We start from the raw sequence: 21,853 nt of genomic DNA, 5'->3' as shown, positions 1-21,853 counted from the left end.
GAAACTGACACAAAATTGAAATAAGGCATTACTGGAATGTAATGTTGTAGCTGTTATCAAAGTGAAGAAAATCTAAATAAGCAAGCATCAAAACAAGGTCCGAGAAGGAAAGGTTTCAGCAATATGAATGCAAGTATGCTGATTATCTTACTGGAACAACAGCATATTTAAAAGTAAATAGAAGTTTTCTATTTGGAGATTAATGACTATGGTTAACAAAGTAAGAAACAAAACAGAATTTCCTAAGATCAAACAGAAAAAAAATCTAAAAAATCAAAATGATTATGACAAACAAAAATTTAAAACTAAACAATACTTCAATTGGGTTTTGAAAAGCCTATATAATTACAACTATATTTTATTATTAATTATTAATAATTATAATTATTAAATGCACTGTCCATGAGATCAGTAATAAGAGTTGTCTATTATTCAACTTCTAGTCAACCCTGCAGCAGAAGTCTCAGATAGTACAATAAAGCAACAAGAAAAACAGAGACAGTTATCAGAAAAGAAATTGAGTCATCAGTTTTCGATATTACTTTTACAAACAAAATTTTAAAGCATCTACAAAAGGTCTATAATAAATGAAGGAGTAGCAATAGCAATACAAGTTTGGACTAATCAATAATTATATTTCTATATTCATGACAAGTCAAAAACTAAACACATGATTAAGACATGAAATAAAATGTTTGATAGGAATAAATCCATCAAAAAACAGGTAATTTTCTACACACACACAAAAAAAGCATCGTAAAGAATTAAAAAGATGAAAAATTATGTGAAGGGTTTAATAAGAAGATCACTATAACAAAATGAAACTGCTTGTTTTGTGAGAAATGATAAGTTGATATATGTGAAACTACAAAGACAAAGGAGTTAGGCAATCTTAAAGAGTAATAAATAAATAAATAAATAAATAAATAAATAAATGAAAATAAGCTATAAGTTGTCACAACTAAAAAAAAAAGAGTAATAAGGACTGCATTATCAGCTACTAAAATGTACCAAGAAACTATACAAAAGTTGTGTAGTGCCTAAAAAAATAGAAAACAAAATCTTACTCATAAGGTCCCTGTTTTACTGTTTTGTAGCACAGCAGAAAACTATCTTTTCAAATAAATGGATTAGCTAGATACGAGTGCTTGTACTCAAGAATGTTGTTATATTCCAGTAAACCCACTGTAGACAAAGCAGTATAAGTCAAGAATGCATTGAATTTACCTAATATACTAGAATCTTAGCTTCGTACATGCTCACATTTCAAAACTTGCCTTTTCCCCTCATAACTATTGGTCACTGAAAGTTGTAACTTGTGGTCAATCTTTGTAGCACTAGGATGAGGAAAATTATTTTAAATTGAGTTTTCTTGAGACTGAATCTTAGTAGCCCAGACTAATCTCAAACTTATATGTCTCCTGCCTCAGTTTCCCTAGGCTTGGGAGAGAATTTGTCTTCAGTTTCTACTTTCATTCACAATTTCTTTCTTTCTTTTTTTTTTTTTTGTTGAAAAAAATTTCTGCCTCCTCCCTGCCTCCCATTTCCTTCCCCCTCCTCCCCCTCCTCTCCTCCCCCCTCCTCTCCTCCTCCCTCCACTCCTCTCCTCCCCCCACTCCTCTCCTCCTCCCCCCACTCCTCTCCTCCTCCCTCCACTCCTCTCCTCCTCCCTCCACTCCTCTCCCCCTCTCCCACTCCTCTCCCCCTCCCCCTACTCCATATCCCCTCCCTCTAGAGTCTGAAGAGCAGTCTGATTCCCTGCCCTGTGGGAAGTCCAAGGTCCTTCCCCTTGTATCCAGGTCCAGGAAGGTGAGCATCCAAACAGGCTAGGCTCCCACAAAGCCAGTTCATTCACAATTTTTTAATTTGATGTCAATGCTTACATTCAAAGCATAATATAAAATGTTCTTTAATTATCACACAGTATTACCATTGAAAGATCAAAGGGTAACTAAAAAAATATGATTAGAGATTGTCAACTGTTCCAGTGACAGAAGCTACATACAAAAGCCATCAACACATATGTATCACTTACCTTTTCAAGTAAGTAGCCGATGACTAAAAAGCCTTTTCCACCCAGCATCTGTTCTTGCATGGCTACTGAACTTTTAAGTAGTTCAACGAGGAATGCCAAAAGAGTAGCACTGTGTGTAAAGTACAGATAATTTCATTTTGTAGCCATTAAATATTTATTACAAACAAAGTGCTCCATTTGTTATGCCAAAGAATAAGAAACATTCAAATTAATTTCTATTTTGTTAAAAAAATACTATAGGACTTTTAATACACAAATATGTAGTAGGAGAGAATTTGCTTCCCACAAGCAAGAGAAGATGTGATTAGTTTTATCCTTCAAATGAAAAACAATAAACTAAAAAAATAACTATATAATTTATATCTAAGTTAAACATAAAATGTGTCTATACATATATTAAAAACAAATTCCTACTTTAAATGAACCTGACAAAAGAAACATATCACTATTCTACAATATATACACTATCGTAATATTGTATTTAAAAACAGGCTATAAACTTTTAATATGCACAGGAAATTGTTTATGAAGAAGATGCCTGTTGTTAAACTAACTTATTTTAGAACTACTGTTTATAAGCAAGCACTTGCTTCATATAAAGGTCAGCCAGAGAAATTTCACACAACACTGACGTCCACGCATGCCCTCAGAAAAGTTCATGAGAGCAAAGTAAAGACCCATATATTATAGAAATGAGAAACTGCTAAAATTAATTAATTACACAATACTCACAAACATATAAAATCAGATAATGGTAGGTACCAGACAATGAAAAGCACTTGGTATATACACTGAATGAATAAATGAGGAAACAAAAGAAAAGTGATTGCAATGAACTAAGCTTTGATAATGTATTTCTTCATAAGGTAGAGATATATTTTCAACCAGCATGAAACATGAATGAAAATATACACCTTTCATTATGTGTGTTTAATGCAGTTATAAGTTATAAGAAATTGCTATATACTAGACCTTATCAGGAACTGAACTGACATCTATCTGAAATGTTTTATAATATGCTTATGTCCCCTATTTATAAAGAAACACAGCAGTACTCATTCTTAAAAATATTTAATAAAATTTGATAAAGAGGAAAGATTATTAAAGAAATCTAATTAACTGGGTTTTGACTTACTTTAGCTCTCCTGGTTTCAATAGTATTGACAACACACTTCTCCAGTAATTTGAATTATTTATATTTATTTATTTATTTATTGGTTAGAATAAAAAAATCTCATAACTATGAGTAAGAACAAAATGATCATTACCATTATTATAAAATTGATGATTAAACAAACTACTTGATATTCTGAAAAACATACTACCCAGAAATAAAGTACTTCATCACAGTAAATAAAAACTCAATCACATTAGCTAGTTCTACATCCTTAAACCATACACACACAAAAATGAGAGTTAGTATTACCAACCAGTGATAGTCTTTTTACTTTGTCCTTGAGCTAAAGGTACGTATTTATAAGAAAAACACACTAGAAAGGACTCCCTTGGGATTCTGCAAAGAAGCTATTAAGCAATCTAGTTGATTTTAAATGAATTGGGTCACTAGTCAAGTCCACTCACAAATAACTGCTTAAGTCTTCTATTACATGTAACACTTCTGTTTAAATGTTGGAAAATAAAGAAAGCTACTGCGTAGACAGTCCACAATTTTCAAACCTATTCACTGAATTTCAGAGAAACATGAGTTAGGGAAGTGGGTTCCTAAGCATCAGAACTGTCAAAAGGGAAGACTCGAGTCTGTCTCACAACGGTCCCTATAATACATTAAGGAAAGGATTCTTTGAGAAAGTCACAAAGTTGCTGTGGACTTTTATAAGCCTTTTATGTCACAAAGCTATCCATCTGCAGTCATGAAATGCATAAACTCAGACCTACAAATACAGTGGCACTCCTGTGCAGAAGCAGAAGATACACTTGTTATAGTTCCAAAATCTAAACACAAGATCATGCTGTCCATAAAACACTGATTCCACTTTGGTATTACCCGTGACAATGGAAAACTCAAATGCATTTACTAACCGAAGTATTTTTCATTTATACCTAAGAACAAATGCAATAATAGTTCCACATCTTTTTATAAAAACTTAAAAATAAGGTATTTTTGACATGATGGACTTAATAGTAAATAGATGGCCATCTTCGAAGATGTACAGTTTCAAACATAATTTAACAAACTTACCAGTAACTAAAATGCATCGGTTTGCTGCAGGGCTCACAATAAACTTGCAAAATTCTGTGTACTGCCATACAAAATTTCTCTCCATTCTTGCCTATTTTCAACTCCCCTAGATACAAAGGCAAATATAAAGGATACTTCAGCCCATTCCTATATCTCCTGCATTCCACTTCCTGTCTAGAACATCAGTTCATGTGTAGAGGGTCTAAACATATACCCTAAGCCAATAGGCAAGCAGCTCTGTCAGCCAAAACTAAGACAACATAAAACATGCTGTGCAAAGTACAGCTTCAGCCAGTCAGAGACAGTTTAGAGGGTTCCTTGGTAGACTAGGGGGTATTAATTTTTATGCAGTGATATAAAACTGCTAACCTTTTCAGTTAAAAGTATTATAATGTATTGTTTGTAAGTAAAAAACCTACTTTAGGAATGAATGGGGATTTGAAATCCTGCTCCTTTGAAGAACAATAACACTAATAATTTACTGGGGCTTTTTCTCCTGAAAACTTAATTAATATCTTCCAGTTCTTACTAAGCCTTGATTAAGTTAGTAAATAATATTCACATCATTATCTATGATAGCTAAATGTGAAGGGGTGGAAGAGGTAGCATGATACCAACAACAAGTCAGGATAATTGTTGCCAAGGCCTGCTAACCATCTTAGTAGAGAATAACAAAACAGTTGTGAACAACATAGGAGAATATTTAGTTGCTATATATAATAATTTTAAATGAAAATACATACACTATATTTTCATTCCACTAAAATGTATGTGAGTGCAAGATTGACTTATTTTCAGTGCTTTTTCCACTTAGTGTTTCAAAATAACTAATGTAGACTATTCATTGATGGAATCAAGAAGTTTTGATATCTTTGGGTACTTCTGATGTTCAGATACACATGACATTGCAAAGATATGCCTCCTTTGTAAATGAAGTGAGAAAGGATGAATAGGTAATCTATGAACATTTCTAAAGTCTTCTCATATAAAAATAAAATCTGAATATTTGATTTTTATATTAAAACAAACAAGCTATATCTGTTGGCTTTCAAAATAAACATTTTTTTATTAAATAGAATGTAATGAAACTATGTAAAACTAAAAAAATTTTGCTGAGACCCAATACCTCTTTCTCCACTTTTAAAATGATATATTTGATGTCTTAAAAAATCTATAGCAAAATTAGTGTCAAATTAGATTCAAAAGTAGATTAAGCCCAAATAAAATTTAAGATATCCTTAAAATGTTTTGAAATTTTCAGTTTTCATCTCTTTAAGCAGCATAATGTTAAAATACACTAATATCTTTCAAAGATTATTAAAATCATATAAAATACCTATTACGCCACAGATTATGTGTTATTTTGTGACCCCAAGCCAAGAGGATCAATCTGTGTGGGATGCAAAGAGCGTTCAAGGCTGATCTAAGAAACTTTGTGAGACCTTGGCACAAACTTAAAATGGGGTAGAGGGAGTGGTCCAGGGATATGGAGAAATGCTTGCCTAGCATATGTAAGGCAATAGATCTGATCCCAGTACTTTAAAAAGGTTTTTTAAAAAAAAAAAAATTCAAAATCAAAATTTCAGAAGAGTTAACCTCCTTCACAGTTCAAAATGAGAATGGCCCAATCCAAGTTTCTAACTGCAAGTCCAGTTAGCAGTTTTTGAACATTGCGCTCCTAAAAACATCACTTCAAAGTTATGCAAGGAAACACTGTCATAGGCAATCCCACCTTACTCGGTGTGCACAAAAGCTTCACACCAAAGGAAACTGCTTAAAGGATACAGCAAATGCAGCACTGGTAAAAGAAAGGACAGACAGAAAGCATGGGTATCTTTTGGGTATTTTTTTTTACTATGTAATCTCTTGTTAATTTCAGTGTTTTCTTTCAGATAATTTAAACATGGAAATACTTAAAAGAGATTTGCAGAGGCATTTTACAACTCAAGTCACTAAGCATTTATATCTTCCTGTTATAGGTTGTAACTTTATATTTCAATATCCTATATCCGACAGATACAAAAAAACTTCAAAGTCTAAAATTTTACTATTGAGATGTACCAACGAAAGAAACAAAAATGTTAAATGTATACATTGCCTGGAGAGATGGCGCATCAGTGAAGAGCACTGGCTGCTCTTGCAGAGGACCATGGTTTGGTTCCCAGCACCTATATGGTGGCTTATTTGTATCTCCAGTTCCAGGGGATCTGGTGCTCTCTTCTGGCCTCCACGGGGCACCCACAAATTAAAATGTCCTTGTGCTCACCCTTCTGCTTTGGACTCACACCACCTCAACACCTGTAATGTAGCAAGAATGCTTCTCTGTCACTACAGCTCTGACTTCTTAAGAAAGCCATGTAAGTGGAATAAATACATGATCTTCCAAGGTTCCCCTGTAGACTTACATATATTATCCAAATTTGAGATTCAACCTGGCAAATACATATTTCAGATTATTTTTTAATTGTTAAATACTTCATGGTAGAAATTGATGAATCACTTTGGACATCCATTCATCTCAAGAGAGCACTAGGCTTATAGCATGGCAGTGTGAATGAATAAGGCTACTATAAAAATAAATAGGAATGTGTGAGTGCGCAGTTTCCATTCTTTTCTCATAAATAATACCAAAGAGTAGGAGAATGAAATGTGTATGCATATGGCTGACTTTATACATAACTGCCAAACTATATTCCAAAGATGCTGTACCATTTGGCAATACCACTAATACTGGGTTTCTGCTGTGTGTGGCACATTGCTGCCAGTGCTGGCATCAAGTTTTTTTTTTTTTGGGGGGGGGTTTAGTTTATTTAGCCAGTCTACTATGCGTACAATGGCTATCTAATAGTGATAGCTCCCAACAGCTAATTCTGTTGAAAACCTTCTTGAGCTACTCTGACACATTCATTTTACTACTGTTTCTGCTTAGGTGAGATTTCTTTGACTATTTTTAATTGCATTACATTTTTTTATATTTGAGGGGAAAACGGTGGTTTATATACAATTGAAAGAACTCTTCTTCAAATAAGACATGGGCTATTATCTTATTTCAATCTGTAGCATGTCTTTTCATTGCATTTTTTATTGTCTGAGAATTCAATACATTGATCAAGTTCTTCCCCTCCTACACTTCACCCAAAATTTCATGTGTTCTTTTTCTTAAATCCAGCAAGTCTACTTAGTGCTACCAGTATGTGCATTAGTGTGGAACCATCTACTGAAGCATGGGTAGTCTCTTAGGGTGAAAAACACCTCTAACAAAGGTATCCCAGTTTTCATACCATGGTTTTTATTAGACAGTTATGGTGTTGGGGAAAGGCACTGCTCCCTCATTATAGGGTAATTCCATTTAAACTTTCGAAAATATATGCACACATTTTAGGAAGCTCTAAAAAGTTAAGCTTTTTCAAATTGTTACTGTCACTATAGAAACAGGCTAGGAGATTCCTTTAAAAGCTAGTACCAGACCTACCATATTGTTATCATCAATACCAATGTGGTAGTTTGAATAAGAATAATCGCCATATGTTCATATATTTGAATGTTTAGTGGGAGATGAACTATATGAAAGGGATTAGAAGGTGTAGCCTTGTTGGATGAAGTTTGTCACTGGGGGTAGCTTTTAAATGCTCAAGTCAGGCACAGTGTCATTTTTGTTCTGCTGCCTGCAGATCAGGATGTAGAACTCTCAGCTACTTCTCCAGCACCAGATCTGCTTGCATGCTGCCAAGCTTGCTATCATTATGATAATGGACTAAATCTCTGAAACTGTAAACAAGATCCAATAAAATGCTTTCTAAGAATTGTAGCGGTCGTAATGTCTCTTCACAGCAATAAAACACGGACTAAAACAACCACCTTGGGCATATACTCAATAAAACTAGAGATGCTAGCTCACCTATGTTCACAATAGCTAGGAAATGGAAATAGTGTATATGTCCATCAACTAATGAATGGATTGAAAGTGTGGTTCATTTACACAACGGTCTATTATTCAGCTGTTTAAGGAAAATAAAATTACTGTATTTGCAGGTAAATGGAGTGATCTAAAAAACATGATGCTGAGTAAGGTAACCCAGATTTGCAAAGACAAATGCTGTAGTTCTTTCCCATATGCAGAGACTGGTTTTGAAATGTATATTTAAACTGGAGTACCTGTAGAAGTCAGAAAACCAGTAAGATAGGGGAGGAGGGGCTCTTAAGGGATGGGAGAGAGAATGCAAGTGGTCTCAAAGGGGCCTGAGGAATAACAGAAGAGTTAACTTAGAGGAGGAGGAGTGGAGGAGGAAGCATTACCACTAAAGGTATTTTACTGCATTTTATCCAGAGCAGAAATATTGATTTTGATGACACCATGTGAATATTTTCTTTCATGAATTAGCTTTGGTATCATATCTAAAGAAGACTTTGTCTAGCCTGTTACAAAGATTTCCTCTTTAGCAGTTTCATGTTCTATATTTTGGCTTTTTTAAAAAAAAGAGTAAATTTTACTTGAGATACATTATTTATCTCTGATTGATGATTTGGGCATATGGCTATTTTCCTGCCATTATTTAAAAGTGTGCTCGCACCTTTATCAAAAACAGAATAAAACAAAAAAACTCCAAGTGTTTAATTGTGCTCCTCATTGTAGCTTTATAGTAAGTCCCAAAGTCAGCTAATTAAAATTCCCTCAATCTCACTGTGTTGCAAATGTAGTTTAAGCACTCCCACATAAGTCTTAGAGTCGGCTTTTTCACCAATGGCTGGTGTTCTATTAAATCTGTATAACAACTTAAGGATGTTTTTTAATATATTTAGTGTCCCTATCCAGGAAACTTCCATAACTTTCCACTTACTTAAATATTAAATTTATTTTATTTAATTTGCAGTTTTCAGCACAAAAAAAATCCTATATGTCTTATGTAATTTATGCTTAAACATTTAAATTTTTTAAAATATTCTTTTAAAAATCTGTGTGTGCATGCCTGACTCCGTATCTGCCTGCCTACCTTTCTTAGTATGTGTATAAGCATGAGTGTGCAGGTACATACAGAGACCAGAGGCACTAGTTCCCCTCATTGGAGTTACACATGGATGTTAACCACTTTATGCAGGAACCAATCTTAGGTTCTCAGGTTCTCTGCAAGAGCAGTATGTCTTCCTAAACACTAAGCTATCTCTTTAGCCACTAAAACCACTCTTGAAAGTATTGTTTTAATTAGGTGTTGTATGACACATTGTTAGATACAGAGAAAAATAGTTTAATATCATTTCAGAATATTTTAACTTACATATGCTAAAGAGTGTAAAACTACTAAACTTGGACTTTGACGTGTGTCAATTTCATGATAATTGTAGGCTCGCAGTAAGGAATTCTCCACTTTCTATTTGCTCACTGACACTTTTACTTCTCTTATCAAAAAACTGAGACTTTTGTTTTGGCTCTTTTATATTTTTCTCTAACTCTTCCCATATCCAGAGTTACAAGTAGAAAAACTGAGACAATAAAAAAATAAAAATAAGAAAAAAAGCCGGGCAGTGGTGGCGCACGCCTTTAATCCCAGCACTCGGGAGGCAGAGGCAGGCGGATCTCTATGAGTTCGAGACCAGCCTGGTCTACAAGAGCTAGTTCCAGGACAGGCTCCAAAACCACAGAGAAACCCTGTCTTAAAAAAACAAAAAAAAAAAAAAGAAAGAAAAAAGAAAAAAAAAAACCCAGAGATGATTTGTCTCACTCATCAAAGGTAAAGATGCCCCTCCACCAGGTTTGGCATACTTTACTCACTCCACTGTGTACTTTTGAGGGCTTTCAAATAGATAATCAATAAATTTTGCCAAATATAAGAATTTTTTTCATACTGAGAGACAGAAACAGATGGAATATGCTGACTAAAGAAAATTTTAAAACTTACTAATTTAACTTAATCCTCACACTAAGATTGAATGTAGTTCACTATCTTGTAGTTTTTGCATGCTAATGGGAAAGACCAGTGATAAACAGTACACCATCAGTTAATCAAATCTATATAGTGTCACAGTGTCAATTGTCTTCAAATCCTTTCAAAAAAATTGAGCTGTAACTGTGATCAAGAACTATGGCAATTCACAAAATTCAGCAGATAAGAAATCAGTATGACAGAGATACCGTTGGTTATTATTAATTCCCATCTTAGCTTCCTTCAAAAAAAATATATATACAGACTTCAATTCCTAGTTCCATTATAGTTAGTCATGTGTCTAAATCAACAAATGAGAACGAAGTCTCTAGCAGGATACAAAGGTAAAGAGCTCATGTGTAATTCTTTAATCTCTTTCTTCTAAAAATAAATACTAGTTCCTCTGCAATATGAGAGTGACACTTAAAATTAAATCCCTGAGTGAACTGTATCTGTCCATGTTAACAATATATCTTTCTTAAAGAAAGCGACCAAATTTCATGTATAATTTGATGATGTGGGATTCTCCTCTGTATGCTGTGAATACTACTGGTTAATAAAGAAGCTGTTTGGGGCTTGTGATAGGGTAAAGCAGAGCTAGGCAGGGAAAACTAAACTCAATGCTGGGAGAAAGGAGGCAGAGTCAGGAGAAGATATGAAGCTCTGCTGGAGACAGAAGCCAGAACTTTACCCAGTAAGCCACAGCCTCATGGCGATACAGAGATTAATGGAGATGAGTTAAATCAATATGTAAAAGTCAGCCAATAAGAAGCTAGAGCTAATAGGCCAAGCAGTGATTTAATTAATACCATTTCTGTGTGGTTATTTCAGGGCTGAGTAGCAAGGAACAAGCAAGGAGCTTCCCAAAAATCACTTAACACAAACCACTTAACACTGCATTTCCTATCCTAACACAAGCAGACCTGAGTGGGTTAAACACTATATACTACTATGTACTTCACAATTCTGTCCCACTAGTCTCTTCTTACTTAATTTTAATTCTTCTTTATCTTCACATTATATATTCCAGTATACTTGTCTCAGAAAACTACAGCAACACCAAAATTGTCTCAGTTCTTACAATACTTTACAAAAGCTATTAATCTATAGATTCAATGCAATCCCCATCAAGGTCCCATCAAAATTCTTCACAGATCTTGAGAGGACAATAATCAACTTTATATGGAGAAACAAAAAACCCAGGATAGCCAAAACAATCTTATACAATAAAGGAACTTCTGGAGGCATTACCATCCCTGACTTCAAACTCTATTACAGAGCTACAGTAATGAAAACAGCGTGGTACTGGCATAAAAACAGAGAAGTCGACCAATGGAATCGTATAGAAGACCTGGATTTTAACCCACAAACCTATGAACACCTCATTTTCGATAAAGGAGCTAAAAGTGTACAATGGAAGAAAGAAAGCATCTTCAACAAATGGTGCAGGCACAATTGGATGTCAACCTGTAGAAGAATGAAAATAGACCCATATCTATCACCATGCACAAAACTCAAGTCCAAATGGATCAAAGACCTCAATATCAATCTGAACACACTCAACCTGATAGAAGAGAAAATGGGAAGTACCCTACAACATATGGGCACAGGAGATCGCTTCCTATGTATAACCCCAGCAGCACAGACATTAAGGGCAACATTGAATAAATGGGACCTCCTGAAACTGAGAAGCTTCTGTAAAGCAAAGGACACTGTCATTAAGACAAAAAGGCACCCTACTGACTGGGAGAAGATCTTCACCAACCCCGCAACAGACAAAGGTCTGATCTCCAAAATATATAAAGAACTCAAGAAACTAGATGTTAAAATGATAATTAACCCAATTAAAAAATGGGGCACTGGGGCTGGAGAGATGGCTCAGTGGTTAAGAGCACTGTCTGCTTTTCCAGAGGTCCCGAGTTCAATTCCCAGCAACCACATGGTGGCTCCAAACCATCTGTAAAGAGATCTGGCGCCCTCCTCTGGCGTGTGTGTATAAATGGAGGCAGAAAGTTGTATACATAATAAATAAATCTTTAAAAAAAAAACGGGGCACTGAACTGAACAGAGAATTCTCAACAGAAGAAGTTCAAATGGCCAAAAGATACTTAAGGTCATGCTCAACCTCCTTAGCGATCAGAGAAATGCAAATCAAAACAACTTTGAGATATCATCTTACACCTGTCAGAATGGCTAAAATCAAAAACACCAAGGATAGCCTTTGCTGGAGAGGTTGTGGAGAAATGGGTACCCTCATCCATTGCTGGTGGGAATGCAAACTTGTGCAACCACTTTGGAAATCAGTGTGGCGGTTTCTCAGAAAAATTGGGATCAACCTACCCCTGGACCCAGCAATACCACTCTTGGGAATATATCCAAGAGATCCCTTATCATTTAACAAAAGCATTTGTTCAACTATGTTCATAGCAGCATTATTTGTAATAGCGAGAACCTGGAAGCATCCTAGGTGTCCTTCAATGGAAGAATGGATGAAGAAAGCATGGAATATATACACATTAGAGTACTACTCTGCGGTAAAAAACAATGACTTCTCGAATTTTGCATGCAAATGGATGGAAATAGAAAATACGATCCTGAGTGAGGTAACCCAGACCCAAAAAGAAGATCATGGGATGTACTCACTCATAATTGGTTTCTAGCCATGGATAGGGGGCCACTGAGTCTATAACTTGTGGTCCTAAAGAAGCTAAACAAGAGGGCAAACCCAAGGAAAAACATATAGTTATCCTCCTGGCTATGGGAAATAGACAAGATTGCCGGGCAAAAAATTGGAATCTTGGGGGTGGGGGGGATGGGGGTAAGGGGAGATGGAGAGAGAAAAGTGTGAAGGAGAGGATGAGGGGAACTTGGGGAAACGGGATGATTGGGGATATAGGAAGGTTGGATAGGGGAGCAGGGAAACTCATATCTTAGTTAAGGGAGCCACCTAAGGGTTGGCAAGAGACTTGAACTTGGAGTGGCTACCAGATGCCCAGGGCAATGTCCCCAGTTAGTTCCTTGGGCACCTGACGATAGGGAACCTGAAATGAACCTATCCCATAACCATACTGATGAATATCTTGCATATCACCATAGAACCTTCAACTAGCAATGGATGGAGATAGAGACAGAGACCCACACTGGAGCACCGGACTGAGCTCCCAAGGTCCTAATGAGGAGCAGAAGGAGGGAGAACATGAACAACGAATTCAGGACCATGAGGGGTGCACCCAACCACTGAGACAGTGGGGCCGATCTATTGGGAGCTCACCAAGGCCAGTTGGACTGTGACTGAAAAAGCATGGGATAAAACCGGACTCTCTGAACATGGCGGACAATGAGAGCTGACGAGAGGCCAAGGACAATGGCACGGGGTTTTGATCCTACTTCAGGTTCTGGCTTTGTGGGAGCCTAGACAGTTTGGATGTTCACCTTCCTAGACCTGGATGGAGGGGGGAGGATCTTGGACTTTCCACAGGGCAGGGAACTCTGACTGCTCCTGGGACTGGAGAGGGAGGAGAAGAGGAGTGGGGGGAGGTGGAGAGGGGCGGGAGGATGGGGAGGGAAATGGGAGGCGGGGAGGAGGCGGAAAATTTTTTTTTCAATAAAAAAAAAATAAAATAAAAAAAAGAAACACACACAAAAAAGTAATAATACTGAGAGACCAAACACTTTAGTAAACATACACATGGACTTGTGGAGAACAGAAAACTAGACCATTTTATTAATATTTAAAATACGTGAATGCTGACTCATGAGAACAATGTTCAAATATTATTGTTTCCCCACACAATTTCAAAATCTTTTTTTTTTTGCTTCTGTAACTTCACTCAGTAGGTATAGATACAAATTATGAAGTGCAACCTAAGTACAAATCCTAAAAATTCCTTTTAATGTGTAAGCAATATAAACTATTTCTTCTCTGGATTATATCACCCATATTCAATGTTCACGATCAACCAGTAACTCCACTTGTGGGCAAACAAACAAAATCCTGACCACTTGATTGAAGCAGAAAAGGCAGCACAAAAATTCCATTTCAAAATTCTCCATGTCATCTTTCTGTAACTAGATTAAAGTTTGTAAGAGACACTAGTTACAAGTGGTTCCTATATGGGTCTTCTGTTCTTAAATAAAACATTAGAAAGTTTCATTTTGAGAAATCTTCTCAAGTCATGGAGTTGAAGCTGTCAGTACATATATATATATGTACTTGCTTCTCATGAATGTCTAGATATTAGCTGTAATACTGAGGAATGCCATGATTCCTTTTAGGGATCCAAAGTCATTCACAATTTTACAAAAACAAGAAAACAAGGTTTTGCTACTTTTATTGAAATAACAATCTCATGGCATGTTACTCTGATGATATGTTAATCAATCATCTTCTTCTAACTGTTAAGGATATTCACTGTAGACCAAGAGTCAAAAAGGCATTAACTAAAGATCACACCCTGGCCTAAGTATTAATAGTTCCTCTTCCCAAATACTTCTTATGTAAAAAGAATAACTGTACATACATATTAATGAGTTACATGTTAGCTCTATCTCTATGTATAACTGTGATATTTAAAAGAGTTAAAGATAGCTACATCCTTACGCATCACTTATAGCAAAGGCATCCATATGATAAAGACGTTCATGGTTTCTTCTCTTAGTTGTCTTAGCTAGAGTCACAGTACCATGTCAGAGCACATCAGAACTCTTCAGTCCCATCAAACTATAACTCAGTACCTACTGATTCTGTTCCCACTGATCTTTTTAGATTTAATTTCTAAACTTTCCTTATGTGAAACCAGGCACCAACTTTAGCAGAAATAATTTAATTGATGTATATGTTTAAGATGTTCCTACAAATAAGATTTAACTCAATAACTTACAAACTGCTATAAGTTAATATTTTTAAAATTCCCTTTATTTTATACAAAATTTGGTACAAGAAAAGAAAATGTAATAGAGATTACTGATATACTCTAGAATTTCTCTTGAATCCCTCAGGCCTGTTGTCTTTTCTATTGTATTTACCAAATATGCAGCTGAAGTAGGCATGTTAAAAACAAAAACAAACAAAACAACACAGATAATGGAAACTGTTGAATATTAACAATTAATTTATTTCCATGAAGAATTGCTCAAAAACATAAATGTTTTCAAGGTGCTTTGAGTCTCTACACCCACAAAAGCTGTCAATAAATATCTTCAATACTCAGATTCAAAGCAACCTTGCCCATTAATAAAAATAAATTGTAAGGGAAGTACCTAAAGAGAAACAAATTTAATGTTTTCATCAAACTATCATAAAAATAATTTCAAAACAGAATTAAAAAACCAATAAACATCAAGGATTTATTCAGAACTTAAGAGTCTAAAAGAGAGATGTCCTAAACATTTGTAAGATAGAAAAGTATGAGAAAAATAAACTTCTGTTATTATTCAAATAATAATTGAGGGCTAAGCACATACATTCTCGCGTGTCCTTGGCAGCAATCTATCTGCAAGTCTGTTTTTGTTTTTAAATCATAAACTAATGGTGTCAAGACAGTCCTTTTATAAGGACTCTATAAATTCAGGTGACCAATGCTTTGACCTGCACTTGACAGTGGATCCTCATCAAAGTTCCTCTTAGATTTAGGGGAAATATCACATGTGTCCTATTCACAACTATACTAGAAGGTATAGTAAGATATACAGAGAGTTCATGGCATCATATATGTCTACACATGACCCTTGTGCAAGATGCTCATTTCACAGGGACTGATGAGGACAAATTTCTTACCCTTCGTTTCCTGATGACTAATCTACTAGAGATTCTCACATTTAATTCTTGATTTCTCATATTCAATTAAACCACGCCTGAACTGTATTAAAGTTGTAAGCTAGCTCTCAGAGTTACAAAAGATCCATTTCAAATCTGCAACTGCTCTGAGCCAACTGTAACTTCAAAGAAGACAGAATCCCCAAACCTTTCCAGATTCTCTTCGATCTTTGCCTTATTGTGATTTTGCCTTCGGAATGAGTTACCATGTAATAAAAGATGAGAATTAAAAGTAGACCTTTTGCTAGTAACTTGTCCAAAAAGACATTAATCTCTCTGCCAAAGGAAAGTCTTACCCCCATGAAAGCCTCTAAATGATATCCCAACAAAGTAATACCAAAGCAATCCTACAAAGGCATTCTGTTTCTGTCAGGCCAATAAGGGAGAGATTCTCATGATGTTACCTGAAATAACATACATGACAGATGAACCACAAAGAAAAAATAATAACACAATTGAATCTGGAAATAACTAGTATTTTTTAACCTTTATATATTTATACGCAAATATCTCAAAAAACATTATTTAAAATTGTCTTCTCTGCATTATGTAATCAACAGTAAGGGAAGCATTTGCTGTTCTGAAAATTGCACTGTATAGAGAGACATGCCTACCAACAGATGAAGAGTTTGCTCAGATTAAGTACAGCTGATGCTCTAAAAAATCTAAGACCCTATTCACATTCAGATTGTGAATCTTCTTGAAGAAAAATTGAAAAGCAACCAATATTAAGTGAATAATCTATGGGGTCCCCAAATCTATGAAGGGCTTTAAGGAACATTTTAGAACAGGTTAATAAAGATCCAGTCTTCTGTCTAGATAAATAAAACAAGCATGGCCACCTGCCGTCTATTATTTCTATGTGCTATACTTAAGAAGTTTCGCTTCAAAGATGGTTTCCTTACAATTCAGTATTTTTTTTTACAATGGCAGACAAGAAAATGCAACTATTAAATGCAGCAATATGTTCTTCCATAGAAGTATAAAAAACAAGGAAATAAAATTAAATGAATTGTTTTAGCAAATATCTAATAAAGTATTTAAATAAAATCAAAATAAATGTATCAATTATATTTTATATCAACAACAGCAACCTCCACTAGGAGAAACCATCTTATACAAATATTGGCTTTACTTATTTGGCTTAGCATACACAATCAATGCTACATTTTGGCTAGTTGGTGTAAAAGTACATACTAAACTCTAAAAATCTATGTATAGCAGTAAATTTTTCTGAATTAAAAATCAAAGAATATTTTATGTCACTTTAATGAATAAAGTAAAGTAAGATAAAGGTAGTTAGACAAGGAAGTTTAAAGGTAATACTGTTGTTTTATGTATAACAAAAGAGCTAATTAAGACATTGCTAAGGGAACACAAAAGTCAACTTAATTACAGGAATAACTTTGGTAAGTCAAGACAGAAAGATTTAAGACAGAAAGAAAAGAATTATTTAACTTTACTAAACTACCAAGTTCCAATTTTCACCTCGTTAGAGAACCTTTGAAATACATGATCACTGATGCAAATGTTCTATGAAATTCTCTTAGTAGTGTCTTACATTCCATCATTCTAGGTAAAAACCTATAGTGATAATTAAAAGTAAAAGCACAGACCTACATGACTTCATTTAAATTATTATTTGAAATCAATTTTTAACTTACAAAATATCATAGTTTAAGATACCACTTAAAAATGACATTCTAGAAGCATTCATAATGTTCCAAGTGTGGCTCTGAAATCAGGCCTTTGTGATCAGAACCTTTACATCCACTCTCACTAAGCTCCTACGATCCTGTGACTACCCACTTTCATTCTTTCTCATCATCAGTAGAACACAGTTAGGTTACATAACATAAGTATAAGATTTAAAATATTTTGTGGGCCTATGGTTTACAAATGATAGTAGCTTATTTCTTATGTTTTACAGAAATAATGTATTGCTGGCACTTAACAATCACATTTGGTCATTTATCTTTGAAAAGTCTTTAGTAAACTGACAGTGGAAGTGACTACACAACAAATGGGTAAGTACTCAATGAATATAATATACAACTTCTATCAACTCAAGACCAACCCTATGATCTGAAATCAAAGAGTACAGAGGAGAGTTAAGACCAAAAGATCTTTTATCTTTATCTTTGCTCCACACAATTTCTGCTGAGAACTTCCAATGTACTTTTGCTTCATAGAAAAAAATCAACTTAGATCATTTGTTCAAAAAACATTTACACAGTTACACAATAAAGAATGCTTGTTTTGTGTGTATCACCTAACGTTTTTAACTGTTTGTTCTTACTTTAAAATGTCTAATTTTGTCTGAACCAAAGATGAAGTCAAAAATATTTGGATTTTTTGTTGTTGTTGTTCATGGGGATGTTAATAATTGTAAGGAGCATGCATTTTCACCTGTATACACTTGCCTAATTTATTTAATGAAATGCAAATTTCAGAACAACTCCAACATGTATTGCCACAAGTTATTTGACTCTGCTCAGCATTATTCAGACACAAGTCAGTTACAATTTTGCATAATAATGAAGGTACACGTATGTATTTTCTTTAAGGCAATCGAGACAATAACTTCTAGAGATTAAATACTACAGTAGAAGGCAAATCCAATGGCCAACTGAAGAAAAATCATCTTAGAATGTTTAAGTTTCTGAATCTAGTGTTGATTTCTATACTGTGTTCAAAGTTCAAGTTCTAGTCCTATTTCACTACATAAATATTTACTTAACGTAAATAACATCATGTTATTTATAAAAAGAAAGTCATATGTAAAGTAATATGAACCTTTGCTGTATTATCTTAAAAAGTATAATGGTATGCAGTATTGAAAACACAAAATCAAAGCATACACCCTTATAGAATCACTTAGCTCACTCACCCTAATAACAAACCCAGAGGGCACAGGGATCTATCAACATAGTTTGTTGTACTTATTCATCATAGCTCTAAGTCCCAATTATTCCAAAGCTACAGTGGTACAAACTATTGTGTGAAACAGTTAATAATGTAGTGTAAATTACACTAATAATATTGAGCTCAAGATTTGAATCCTAGACTAAGTGACCAGAAAGTTGAAGAATTGAGTAATAACATAGTAATGCAACATCGGGATAAATAAAGATAGAAAAATCACCCTGCACGAGTAAGTCACCCATCCAGAATCCAAAAGAACAAGCTTCTCCTCATTGAGGGAGTTTAATCTTGCATTCCCCTATGCAGAACAAAACTGAGGCTATGAAAACAATAAAAAGTCTTGTAAAAAGGCGCTGCTTAGTGCATGGAAAAATATGTTTCAGAATGAAACATAGAAACCAGAGAAAAAATTCATTACAGCTTAGCTCAATTTCTCTTGAAAGACGCTGAAAATGAGAAATTATTGTATTGTATATTTAATGCACAAGAGGGTTTTAAAAATATATATTGAATTTTCATTAGAAAATTAAAACATTATAAAATGATCTTATCCCTTTGAAACAAGTTAATACTGGCTAACCTAAAATGATAAGCCAAATTTGAGGTCTTATTCATCTGTATGAATTAATAAGCCTAAAACAAGAAATTGTATAAACCTTTATATGGCTAAAAATCTGTATTTGGCAAATGAGGAAGAAATCCTCTGTAACAAGCTGCTTTTAGCATCCTATGAATAAAGAGCTCTCTTCCTGACGCACTCAGTATTATATGTTGGTCCCTGTGAAGAGTGAACATTAAAGGACTATACAACTGACAATATTTATAAACAGCATGCCCCAGATATCAAGGACTTTAATATGCTTAATTAATTAACAATAGGAAAGAAAGCAAGGCAGCACACAATGGAATCCCACAGAGTCTTAGATGGGCACATGCACTGTTATTAAAGAGGACTGCAATATCTTTCCTATGGCATGTGTTTTATCAGCTATAAACTAAGTACAAAATGTACATTGTTAAATAAATTAGAATTAGTAATTATGAGAGGGAACTGAGATGGATAATAAAAACAACTTAAAAAATCAGAATGTTGAATTCTTTACTTTCACCTCCTTGATTAAATAATGAGTTTTGAACTCAAGCACAAAAAACTAACGTAAGTATTGGTGAAAAGGTCCAAATCACCATTACATGTGTTATTAGCACTAAGATTTTATATTAGCTGTCCATAAGGAAATACATTATCATGGTAATTTTAGTTGTACTAATCTAATCTATCTTCATTCTAGACCTTCATGGGGAAATTTCTTTTTCAGGTTAAAAAATTATGAATTCTAAGTAACTCCTAAGGACTGTTTAAATTGTAAAGCATATTATCTGGTTTTTCTGCACAGCACTTAGTTTAAAATATGGGTCATAATGCATCACACTTCCCTTAGGTAAAACTAGCAAAACGTGTTTTTATTTAAATTCAGAATCATAAGAAAATGGTTTGTTTGTTTTTGTTCGTCTGTTTTCACTAAACTGATCTACTACAGGATCCAAATGAGCAAATATTCACTGTAAAGTAGTAGTCCAAAGGACACAACCTCAGCTTTCATTTTCCCCTCAGAGCTTTTGACTTTCACAACTCCAACCTTAATATTACATTGAAATAAAGGATGCTCTACAGATAGGCACTGAATGTCATAAATGAATATCAGGTTTATATTTAAATATGGTTCTTACAAAACAACATTCATAATAAAGGAACAATATCACTATCACCACTAACACAGAAGTCTTCAAAGTCAACTCAGCTAATTTGAGAAAACTATGCCTTACATTTTAATGAATATAAAATTTTCCCCATAATTCCATTTATTGGTTTGTCATTAATTCAAAATGCAACAACCCATTAAAAAGCTACTGTATATATACATGCTAATGAAACTATTTTATTATGGACTAAAAGAATAAAGAGGCTATATAGTGCTGGAATTTATCCTCAACTTTAAAAAATACATAAATCAAAGTTTGATATATGAAGTACTTTTAATAAAATAAGGGAAGTTATGAGAAGTAAACATGAATTCAACTTCATTGAAAAGACATTTCATTTTACCTGATCATGAACAAACCACCATCTTTTTGTGTCCCTCAAAGATGAACTATATTTAAAGGAAAGTTTATGTTAATACTGTTCTAATTTTGGATTATAGCATAGAATTATAAAATGAGTAAGTCTTTAAGTTATAAACTATATAACTTATTGAAAATACCTTACCTGACTAGTTTAATATAATCTGACAAAACTATGAGTACTTGCTATGGGTAAGTTTGGAGCTAACTAATAAGCCTTTTCCTTAACTGCATATCATAATCACTTTATCATATATAGAATTACTTCTTTTATTTTCTAGGGAGGGATTTTTTTATGATAATCAGAATCTAAGCATTGGTGTTTTTTTATATTATGCAGATATATGTCTGCCTCAATCCTAAAAATATTCTTACTAGCACTTAAGACCCAAATACTGCACTATGTTATAGAGCATGGAATCTACATGAATGAGCTAAGTGAATAAACAGTAGTATAGTGTACATTCAAAGAGAACTTACCAGACAGTTGTCTCCACTTGACTGTCATTGAGCTGTCGATTGTCCAGTTGGGCAAAAAGTGGGAAAAGTACTTGAATCCCTCCAATTGAATGGATTGCACTATGGATTGAATGTGTTACTATAGCTTTCACATCCTACATCAAAGACAAAATATTTATTAAACCTCGATGACATGATTTCATCACTATTTCCTACCCCATGTATCTTTATATGGTTAGTGTATTTTGATATTGTAAGAGCTCTCAAGCATTTAATTATTGTCAGACATACATGTGTATAGTAAAAATGAAACATTTTTTATTAGCCATCTTTAAAGCTGAAATAAACTGAAAAGGCTTAATCCTAAAACTAGGAAGCTA

The 21,853-nt window shown here is 34.2% G+C and overlaps 1 protein-coding gene across 2 annotated transcripts in view; it reads right to left on the bottom strand.

The window, feature by feature from the left end:
- Nucleotides 1–21,853, bottom strand: part of Nbea (neurobeachin) — a 487,335-nt gene that overhangs the window by 374,808 nt on the left and 90,674 nt on the right. For both annotated transcript variants that reach the window (XM_057757235.1, XM_057757236.1), the window contains exons 10-11: nt 21,495–21,628; nt 2,036–2,144 (exon numbers count right to left, since the gene is read on the bottom strand). In XM_057757235.1, the coding sequence (XP_057613218.1) occupies nt 2,036–2,144; nt 21,495–21,628 (243 nt within the window). The remainder of the gene's footprint in view (nt 1–2,035; nt 2,145–21,494; nt 21,629–21,853) is intronic.

Source organism: Chionomys nivalis, chromosome 24 (genome assembly GCF_950005125.1).
Source record: "Chionomys nivalis chromosome 24, mChiNiv1.1, whole genome shotgun sequence".
Lineage (NCBI taxonomy): Eukaryota > Metazoa > Chordata > Mammalia > Rodentia > Cricetidae > Chionomys > Chionomys nivalis.
Note: the sequence above shows the minus strand (reverse complement) of the source record. Positions and strands in the feature narration are given on the sequence as shown.